The sequence below is a fragment of the Palaemon carinicauda genome, chromosome 45, assembly GCF_036898095.1.
Source record: "Palaemon carinicauda isolate YSFRI2023 chromosome 45, ASM3689809v2, whole genome shotgun sequence".
Lineage (NCBI taxonomy): Eukaryota > Metazoa > Arthropoda > Malacostraca > Decapoda > Palaemonidae > Palaemon > Palaemon carinicauda.
In genome coordinates, this window is record NC_090769.1 from 193,919 (window position 1) to 205,045 (window position 11,127).

The following is an 11,127-nucleotide window of genomic DNA, read 5'->3' on the forward strand; positions in this document are numbered from 1 at the left end:
AACCTCGCCCCCTAGCCACTTCACGTAGTAGCCACATTGACTTCAGCTGCAAAGCAGTACTGTATGTAGGCTACGTACTCTTGTTGTTCTTAACTTGGCTGCTTTAGTCTTTTTCAATATTTAACTTAGCCGGTGATTATATAGCTGCAACTCTGTTGCTCGACAGACAACTCTACGGAAAAACTCGCCAGCGATCGCTACACAGGTTGCGGGTGTGCCCAACAGCGCCATCTGTCGACCAGATACCCAGCTCTCATGTAAACAAAGACTCAATTTTCTCTCTGTCGAGGTGTCGACAAGACGTACTTTACTCGCTGTTGCTAAACTGGAGTTTTTCACATCTAATTGGTGAAGTACTATATTCTAGTTTTGAGCTTTCGCTGTGCAGGGTTTTTCTTCACACAAATCCTTGAACTCTTTTTGATATCGGATTCTTTGTTGATGACTTTTTGATCGTTTTTTGGAATTTCCCTTGACCAGTTCAAAATGGCTGACCCTTCACAAGTCCCCAAATTTAGGAAATGCAATGCTAGGGACTGTTCTAGGCGTCTTCCGAAGGCTTCTATCGACCCTCACACTGTTTGTTCCAATTGTCGGGATAAAACCTGTCAATTGGAAGATCGGTGTGAGGAGTGCGTTGGCCTTTCGGAATTCGATTTTATCGAATTTCAAAAGTACACACGTAGGCTAGAGAGAGAGAGAGTTAGGAGAAGTTCTTCTCGTTCTATTGACATATCCTCTCCTCATGCCCCACAACCTATTCCTTCCCCTGTAGTGGTTGCTCCTAACCCCCCTCCTGGCACTCAGGAACCATCGATGGCTGATATGATGCGTGCCATCCAGGCTCTGGGTGAGAGAGTTGAGTCCCTTGCTAGTGACCGTAATCAGCTCATGGCGGATGTGAAGGAGCTTAAGTGCCAAAGTGCAGTGGGAAGTGCTAAAGTGCCAAGTGATAGTGTTGTGGACAGTGTTGCGCTTGAGGGTTCGTCTGTTCGTGCCTGTCGTCCTCCTAGTCCGGGACCTCTTGCAAGCTCCCAAGTCCAGGGGAGAAGCAATGTCGTACGACGCATGGGTTCGAGAGGCTTTAATCAGCGAACAGACGTTCCCTCCGTGGTATCGGGCGTATCTACCCAAGATCGCTCCTACCTACCTAAGACGAGAGAGCCCATTTATACCTCGTCTTCTGAAGGTGTTTCTCGCAAGAAACTTTGGACCAAGGTCTCGCGACCGTTAAAACGTAAATCGGTCCCTTCAGCACAAGTCCAACGGCCCGGTTGTAGCCACTGGGTCAGTTCGGACTCGTTGCCGTCATCCGATGACTGCTCACCGCCTAAGAGAGGCAAAGCGGTACCGCTTCAGACAGTAACACCGTCTGTCGCCGCACCTGCTCCTGTAGACCCTAAGTGGTCTCTACTGCAAGACAGGCAGTCTAAACTTACGTCTCTGATGCAGGACTTACGTGCGGAGAAGGTTGCTGCCGTACCAGCTAGTGCAGTACCTAGCCTACAACCCTCCACGCGATCGGTTGTGCGTCCTGTGGACGCTGAGGTAACCTTCTCACGCACTCCAGTTGAGAGAGTTCCTCCACCCATGCGTTCCAGTGTGATCTGCCAGCCGCATGTTGACGTTAAGCGACGCACGGAGGTTGCCGTTGACGTTCTGGATGTTCAACAACCGTCAGAGTTGCCTTGTTTTGACGCGGTGCGTCAACCTCCGCAACCCAGTGTGGTTTCCACTGCGCAACCCCATCAGTCTAGACAGTCTGGGGTAGACGCTGTGCGTCCACGCGCTACCATGGTTGTTGCCAGCTCACAGACTGGGCAGCAGTTCCATGACGTTGCGTCCGGCTCAGTCACGCATGCACCAGTGCGACCGGACTCAGCGAACCAGCCGTTACCCACTCCGTTGCCGTTTCCTCATCAGTTGTCGGATGAGGAACTTTCTGATGATGATGTTGCTGCACATATAGATGAACCACAATCAGAATTGGACGAGCCTAAGTCTACTCAACCCTCTTTGGACTTTAGAAAAGTTTTAGCCATTTTCAAAGAGCTGTTTCCTGACCAGTTTGTTTCTGTGGCTCCTCGTTCTCCGCCTTCAGAGTTTGTTTTAGGCATGCCGTCTACCACTCCTGCCTTTACTAGACTCGTCCTCGCACGCTCGTCCAAGAGAGCTTTGCGGGTGATAGGAGAATGGTTGCAGTCCAAGAAGAGCTTAGGGAAGACAGCCTTTGCTTTTCCCCCTGCTAGACTCTCTTCTAGATCGAGCGTCTGGTATGCCACGGGAGAAGTTCTCGGCTTGGGAGTTCCTGCCTCTGCCCAGGGCGACTTCTCAAGTCTTGTAGACTCTCCCCGCCGCCTTGCCATGAGACGCTCAAAGATATGTTGGTCATCATCGGACCTGGACCACCTTTTGAAAGGAATCTTTAGGGCCTTTGAAGTTTTTAACTTCTTAGACTGGTGTCTAGGAGCCCTAAGCAGGAAGATCTCTTCGACAGATAAAGAGACTTCCTTGCTCATTATGTCCTGCATGGACAAGGCCGTACGTGATGGGTCTAATGAGCTTGCTGCATCATTTGTGTCCGGAGTCCTAAAAAAGCGAGAAAATCTCTGCTCATTCCTTTCTGCTGGAGTTACACCGTGCCAGAGATCTGAGCTTCTCTTTGCTCCTCTTTCCAAGTGCCTTTTTCCAGAAGTCCTGATTAAGGAAATAGCCGCTTCGTTAGTGCAGAAGGACACTCACGATCTTGTTGCGTCCTCAGCTCGCAAAGCTCCCCCTTTGCCTACCTTGTCAGCTAGACCAAGGATGGACACTCCAGCGTCTCGATTTATTCCGCCCTTTCGTGGCAGAGCCTCCAGCAGAGGAGGTGCTCGTGCCGAAGGGAAGCGAGGGAAGAAGAAAGGATCCAAGTCCTATAAGGGCAGAGTCTGACTGCCCGCATCTTCAGACAGCAGTGGGAACCAGACTCAAGAACTTCTGGCAGACCTGGGAGAAGAGAGGCGCAGATGCACAATCTGTGAAGTTGCTCAGAGAGGGGTACAAGATCCCTTTTGTACAGAAACCCCCTCTAGCAACGTCTCCCATCGATCTCTCTCCCAGGTACAGAGAGGAAGACAAGAGACGAGCCTTGAAACGGGAAGTGTCTCTTTTGCTAGAGAAGGGAGCGGTGGTCAAAGTCTCGGACCTTCAATCTCCGGGATTCTACAACCGCCTCTTCTTGGTTTCAAAGAAGACAGGAGGGTGGAGGCCGGTGCTAGACGTCAGTGCTCTGAATGTCTTTGTCACAAAGCAGACGTTCTCCATGGAGACCACAAAGTCAGTCTTAGCAGCGGTCAGAAGGGAAGACTGGATGGTCTCGTTAGACCTAAGGGACGCCTACTTCCACGTCCCCATCCACCCGGACTCCCAACCTTTTCTGAGATTCGTTTTCGAAAAGGTGGTCTACCAGTTTCGGGCCCTGTGCTTTGGCCTAAGCACAGCACCTCTTGTGTTTACGAGGCTGATGAGGAATGTAGCCAAATTCCTCCATTTATCGGACATCCGAGCCTCCCTTTATTTGGACGACTGGCTTCTCAGAGCCTCTTCCAGTCGTCGCTGTCTGAAGGATCTAAAGTGGACTCTAGATCTGACCAAGGAATTGGGTCTCCTTGTCAATATGGAAAAGTCGCAACTGGTCCCATCCCAAACTATTGTGTATTTAGGGATGGAGATTCACAGTCTAGCTTTTCGGGCTTTTCCGTCGGCCCCCAGAATAAGCCAAGCCCAGTTATGCATCCAGAACATGCTGAAGAAGGAACACTGCTCAGTCAGGCAGTGGATGAGTCTGGTAGGGACGCTATCATCCCTGGAACAATTTGTGTCATTAGGAAGACTACACCTCCGTCCTCTTCAATACCATCTAGCTTTTCACTGGAAAAAGGACAAGACGCTAGAAGCGGTCTCGATCCCCATTTCCGAAAAGATGAAGTCTTGTCTGACTTGGTGGAAGGACAGTATCAACCTAAGAGAGGGTCTTCCCCTGGCTGTTCAGACTCCCAACCACGTTCTCTTCTCGGACGCATCGGACGTAGGCTGGGGCGCGACATTAGACGGTCGGGAATGTTCAGGACTGTGGAACTCGACTCAAAGGATCATGCATATCAACTGCAAGGAGCTGCTGGCAGTACATCTGGCCTTGAAAAGCTTCAGGTCTCTCCTTCGAGGCAAAGTGGTGGAAGTGAACTCGGACAACACCATTGCCTTGGCGTACATCTCCAAGCAAGGAGGGACCCACTCACTGACGTTGTACGAGATCGCAAGGGACCTGCTCATCTGGTCAAAAGGTCAAGACATAACACTAGTAACGAGGTTCATCCAAGGCAACTTGAATGTCATGGCAGATTGTCTCAGTCGGAAAGGGCAAGTAATTCCAACAGAATGGACCCTCCACAAGGATGTATGCAAGAGACTTTGGGCCACTTGGGGCCAACCAACCATAGATCTCTTTGCAACCTCGCTGACCAAGAGGCTCCCAATATATTGCTCACCAGTCCCAGACCCAGCAGCAATACATATAGATGCCTTTCTCCTAGATTGGTCACATCTAGATCTATACGCATTCCCACCGTTCAAGATTGTCAACAAGGTACTGCAGAAGTTCGCCTCTCACGAAGGGACAAGGTTGATGCTAGTTGCTCCCCTCTGGCCCGCGAGAGAATGGTTCACCGAGGTACTTCGATGGCTAGTAGACGTTCCCAGAAGTCTTCCTCTAAGGGTGGACCTTCTACGTCAGCCACACGTAAAGAAGGTACACCAAAGCCTCCACGCTCTTCGTCTGACTGCCTTCAGACTATCGAAAGACTCTCGAGAGCTAGAGGCTTTTCGAAGGAGGCAGCCAGTGCGATTGCTAGAGCAAGGAGAGCATCCACCCTTAGAGTCTACCAATCGAAGTGGGAAATCTTCCGAAACGGGTGCAAGTCAGTCTCTGTATCCTCGACCAGTACCTCTGTAGCTCAAATAGCTGACTTTCTCTTATACCTGAGAAAAGGACGATCCCTTTCAGCTCCCACTATCAAGGGCTACAGAAGCATGTTGGCATCGGTCTTCCGGCATAGAGGCTTAGATCTTTCCAACAATAAAGATCTTCAGGACCTCCTTAAGTCTTTTGAGACCACGAAGGAGCGTCTTTTGGTTACACCTGGTTGGAATTTAGACGTGGTACTAAGATTCCTCATGTCAGACAGGTTTGAGCCGCTACAATCAGCCTCCCTGAAAGATCTCACTTTAAAGACACTTTTCCTGGTATGCTTAGCCACAGCTAAAAGAGTCAGTGAGATTCATGCCTTCAGCAAGAACATCGGATTTTCGTCAGAAAAAGCTACATGTTCGCTACAACTTGGTTTTCTAGCCAAAAATGAGCTGCCTTCTCGACCTTGGCCGAAATCGTTCGATATTCCCAGCTTATCGAATATTGTAGGCAATGAACTAGAAAGAGTCTTATGCCCTGTGAGAGCTCTTAAGTTCTATTTAAAGCGAACTAAACCTTTACGAGGCCAATCTGAAGCTTTATGGTGTTCAGTTAAGAAACCATCTTTGCTTATGTCAAAGAATGCTTTATCCTACTTTATCAGACTGTTAATACGAGAAGCTCATTCACATCTGAGTGAGGAAGACCAAGCATTGCTTAAGGTGAGGACACACGAAGTTAGAGCTGTCGCAACTTCCGTGGCCTTTAAGCAAAATAGATCTCTGCGAAGTATAATGGACGCAACCTATTGGAGAAGCAAGTCAGTGTTTGCGTCTTTTTATCTAAAGGATGTCCAGTCTCTTTACGAGGACTGCTACACACTGGGACCATTCGTAGCAGCGAGTGCAGTAGTGGGTGAGGGCTCAACCACTACAATTCCCTAATTCCATACCCTTTTAATCTTTCTCTTGAAATGTTTTTAATGTTGTTTTTTGGGTTGTCCGGAAGGCTAAGAAGCCTTTCGCATCCTGGTTGATTTGGCGGGTGGTCAAAGTCATTTCTTGAGAGCGCCTAGATTAGGGGTTTGATGAGGTCCTGTTGTATGGGTTGCAACCCTTGATACTTCAGATCCTAGGGGTCGATCAGCATCCTAAGAGGATCGCGAGGCTCCGTAAGGAAGACGTACTTAAAAGGCAGAGTAATTGTTCAAGTCGACTTCCTTACCAGGTACCTATTTATTTTGTTTTTGTTATTTTAATAACTTCTAAAATGAAATAAAAAACTCTTAGCTCATAAAAGTGTAAACATATATTACTGGTCTCTACCCACCATCCTGGGTGTGAATCAGCTATATAATCACCGGCTAAGTTAAATATTGAAAAATGTTATTTTGATTATAAAATAAATTTTTGAATATACTTACCCGGTGATTATAAATTAAATGACCCTCCCTTCCTCCCCAATAGAGACGCAGTGGGACGAGGAGAAAATTGAGTCTTTGTTTACATGAGAGCTGGGTATCTGGTCGACAGATGGCGCTGTTGGGCACACCCGCAACCTGTGTAGCGATCGCTGGCGAGTTTTTCCGTAGAGTTGTCTGTCGAGCAACAGAGTTGCAGCTATATAATCACCGGGTAAGTATATTCAAAAATTTATTTTATAATCAAAATAACATTTTTCTCCTTACAATGTTTGCAGTACAGTGAATGGAAAAACCATGTGTAGGAATGTGATCCTGCCTAGGGGTTCCCAGCAGTAGGTGTAGAACATTCATGTGCAGGATGTCTATGAATCCCCCTTTTTTGTGCCCTTCTTGCAGGGTTCATGACTGCCTGCAGTCATCACACTAAGGAATGGTCGTTTCCCCAGTGGAAAGAGTACGGCAGGAAGAGGAAGAAGTCAAAGTGAGATCTTTCGGGTCTTCCTCAAAATCTAACAAATCCGCTGGACCTCTCCCCCTCTCACCTGTTATTCTGGCTTTTTCCGAGGGGAAGGTAAAAAAGGACAGTGACATTGAATTGACCTTCAGACAAGCCTAGAGTAAAACGACTTAATCTTCTTTCCCTAGAGAAGCAGGTGTTCCTTCTCCTTGGAGTGAACCCTAAGGATGCTGTGACCTTCCTTAGGCCTAGAGGGCATTCTGTCGACAGAAAGGCTTTTGCAAGACATTGACACTTCAAGGACAAATTCTTATTCTGCTCTCCCGTCTTCGCCTTCTGATTAGACATCTAAGGGAAGGAAATGCCCTCTTCCTCCCTTGACTCCCAGCCATATTCCTTTGACCTCTTCGTGAAAAAGAGAGTTCCTCGTTATTGCAATCGCCACTGTATCTGAAGCTTGTCAAGGAAGGCGTCAGCTCTCCTAAGGTTCCTCCCTCACCTGCTGTTTGAAAATGTACCCTTATATCATCCTAAGATGAGAATCAGCAAGAACTTCTCACTGTAGAGGACAATAAAAATTGTACAAGAACTGAGACTCCCCACATGGGCTCATGACTATGAGTACTGTACACACCTGATTGCGCAAGCTTTCCTCAGATTTTGACCCCTGACACATGCTCTCAGTTTGGCTCGTATTTATTATATCCTGAGGTTGTGTGTTTGTGTGTGCACTTTGGGCCTCGTTATGGATTCTCCTGTAATGCTTATTCCCAGGGGATCGGAGCAAGGGCAGACGTGGATTGTTATTTGTAAAGTACTTGGGCAGACATGAATTATCATTTATAAAGTACTGAGGACTTATAAATAAATATTATGTATTGAAGCCAACTTTAATGTTAATATGAAGAAAGTAACCAAGTGGGTGGTGGTGCTGTTGGTTGAGCTTTAAGGGGCAAGTACCCTGTTTTACGGGCTATTGTCATTTGTGTAAAATCGTGGATCCTGTATTGTTAATCTTTGTGGTCTCTTGTAAGAAATCAAAATAGTATGTTCGTTATATTACTGTACTGGAGTTTCAAAAATATTTTAATAATTTATGCACATTATTGTACTGTACTGGATTGCTTTACATAATTTTTTTTCATGCTCTTTTCTTTTTCAGAAGCTAAAGAACAAGTTCTTGCTAATTTAGCAAACTTTTCCTATGATCCCATCAACTATCAGTGGCTGCGAAGGCTCAAAGTGATTGATATTTTTTTACACCATCTCTCTGAAGGGACAGTAACTCTACATAGATTTGCTGCAGCCGGAATTTGTAATTTATGTTTGGGTAAGTAAGGTTTTCTATTCATATTTACTCACACTATAGGAAAGAAAGCTTTAGAAATTAGTCAACACCCACACGTTTGACTTGTAACGTTCATTATTATAAAATCATAAGATTGTCATTTGTATGGTTTATCTTTAATTGGGAACTAGCAGCATATCAGTAGATATATTTATTATCCACTATATAAAAAAAGTTTGGTAATTTATTTTAAATTACACAATTTATGTAAGCATCGGTACACCAGACTGTATATCATAACCCCTGCATGTAAATTCAATGTTTTTATTCTAATATTATTGAAATAAATTTCTACAGGTGCATCTTTTTGTATATTGCAATGGGTTCCTACAGGGATACAAACCATCATCATTTAATAGGAGTATGATTTCAGCAAAGCTGGAACTCAGCAGGTGAAATTTATAATAAGGTGTCGTTAGTACTGGCATAGGGCGTGGGAGCTCCTCTCCAACACACAGAGTAGCCACATTTTTAGCCACCGAGCCATACAGATGTGATCTCGGTGTTCTTAATTTGGCTGTTAGATTTTAATTTTCTTTTTCACTTTGCAGTGTTTGGTTACTTTTTATGTGGAATGGAGAGCGTGTAGACATTTGGCCATAATTGCAGCACCTTTATAAGTAGGATCAATGTTAATCCCCATTCCTTGTGCCCTTCTTGCAGGGGCATGACTATGCAATCATCCCCTTGTAATTAGTGTTATGAATGGCCATTGCCGTAGTGGGTGGAATACAGCAAGAGGAGGAGGAAGAAGTCGAAGCAAAGCTTCAAATTCTCTTCCTCGAGGGCACTCACTCACATGAATGCTTGGAAGACTAGCCCTCACATGAAGTTAAGCCTTGGGTTCATGTGCACGTTCGACTGTTCACTCTGAAGAAGAGCTCTCACATAAAGTTGATCCCCTTGTTGGCACATATGAATGTAAAGTATATCTTTGTAAGGATTCAAGTTCTGTGACCGACTGTTCCCAAACAGAAATCTAGCCTATCACCTTACTGTATTCTCTCAGGTTGATAGGAGGCAGATTGGAGTCAACACTTGCTCCTTTTCAGGTCTGAGTGTTTGACATTCTGGGATTTTTAACCAGCCAGCTTTGTTTTAGGAAGTTCTTCTCTCCTCAGGATAATGTTCATATTAAGAGACTATGGTTTGTATCAGTGTAGGAACAAATAAAAAAATTTTAAAAAGTATTTTGTACACTTCTTGCCTCGTCCACCCTGCGTCCCAGGTGAAGGTCGAAGTGGCTACAGTGATCAAGGGGAAGTGTTGTCTTCCTCGCCACCTGCCAGGAACGACCACCCATTCATTGTAAATTTTATCAGCCGAGTTCCAGCTTTGCTGAAAACTTACTCCTATTAACCCTTTTACCCCCAGGCTATTTGGAACTTTCCAACCGTTAACCCCTCAGGGGTTATTTTTGTTCAAGCACATTTTGCTGTTTTTTTTTTTTTAAATTGCTCTAACAGCCTTAATTTTCGTTATGGAGAGGTCAGGTTGGTCTCATTCTCTTGGAAAATGCCTGAAGTTTCTCAAAAAATTATCAAAAATATGCAAAAAAAATGTAAATAGCAGTTTTTTGCAAGGACGTACCGGTACGTCCATGGGGGTAAAGGGATGAGTTTTGTGAAACGTACCAGTACGTCCTTTGGGGGTAAAAGGGTTAAAGGAAACAGGTTTTTATAGTTAGGAAAAATACAAACTCTTAAAAATGTGTAATGCTTGCTCAAATTGTTGAGAAATTTATGTGCAAATAATGCCATCTGAAAGAAGTCAAAGTTGATTTAAGATTTGCATTTAAAGTAATTTTGCCATATGTCCTTTATTTGCATATTAATATTTTTTTGTTTAAACTTTACTTTGAGTTGTATTGGCCTGAAGAGCATTAATAAAATGGACTCGTTTTCAGATGTTGAAAATAAGTCTTATATCCTTCAAAATGGTGGTGTGCATCTCTTGACGGAATGTTTGATGTCAGAGGATGAGTCCACTGTTATCTCATCTATTACCTCATTGATGTTCCTTGTCACGCCTCAGTCTAAGTTAGGTAATGTCAGATTATGGTTTTTTTTTTTTAATTTATTTAGTCTTAGAATTATAATTTGATAGTGATTTATTACTGTCATGCTTTAATTTCTAATATATGGTAATGTGTAAATACTTGGAAATTTCAAAGCCCCTATAATTCATATTTTACGAAACTCATTTGTTGATCATTACTGTATGGCCAAACTTGTGTTAATATAGAATTTGAAAATAACCATGAAATTGAGGTTTACAAAGCGCATAACCTGTTTTATCAGTAATTCTAACATTTTTTTTTTCTTTTCTGTGATTCCAGAGATCACAAGTGATAAAGTTGTAAAACTAATATCAGTTAAGGCAGAGGAAAGCAATCCTCGCATCAGAAACCTTGCCAAGATATTTTTGTCCGATTATCATCATCCAGTAAGGGAAGAAGATCCAACTAAAGCTGGAATTCAGTATTAGGAATCTTGGAGGTAGAAGGGGTTTACATGTGAAAGCCATCAGTGTACATTATAAGTGATATAGAATAGTGTGTTAATAAAAAACTGTTGTTATTGTTGACCTACCGTAACTGTTTTAATTAAGTACTACATTTATAGGTTTTTTCACCTATTTCCAGTAGTTACCTTTTATGTAAAGTTAAAGAGGGCGCATTTACATTGCTTAATTATTGTTTAATTATAAATTTACAGTATATATATGCTATATATATATAGGACATGCATATATATTTTTATACAAGTATACAGTAGACAAAGAAACCTTTTAATTTTGTGATTTTGATGGTTTGAATGTACTCGAAGTCAATTGTTTTATTTTTGTATTATAACTTATGTCTTTATTCCTCAAATTACGCAAAATACATTCGCTTCATCCACTGCTTCAAAGTTTTGGAAAGAGACAAACTCAAACCTTGGCTTGGAAGGTTG

The 11,127-nt window shown here is 43.9% G+C and overlaps 1 protein-coding gene across 3 annotated transcripts in view; it reads left to right on the forward strand.

The window, feature by feature from the left end:
• LOC137634775 (armadillo repeat-containing protein 7) overlaps positions 1–10,660 on the forward strand; it is a 29,091-nt gene extending 18,431 nt beyond the window's left edge. For 2 of the 3 annotated variants that reach the window (XM_068367304.1, XM_068367305.1), the window contains exons 3-5: positions 7,988–8,155; positions 10,080–10,217; positions 10,512–10,660. In XM_068367304.1, coding sequence (XP_068223405.1) covers positions 7,988–8,155; positions 10,080–10,217; positions 10,512–10,660 — 455 coding nt within the window. The remainder of the gene's footprint in view (positions 1–7,987; positions 8,156–10,079; positions 10,218–10,511) is intronic. The other variant, XM_068367306.1, reaches the window with a different exon arrangement.
• The last annotated feature ends 467 nt before the right edge of the window (positions 10,661–11,127 follow it).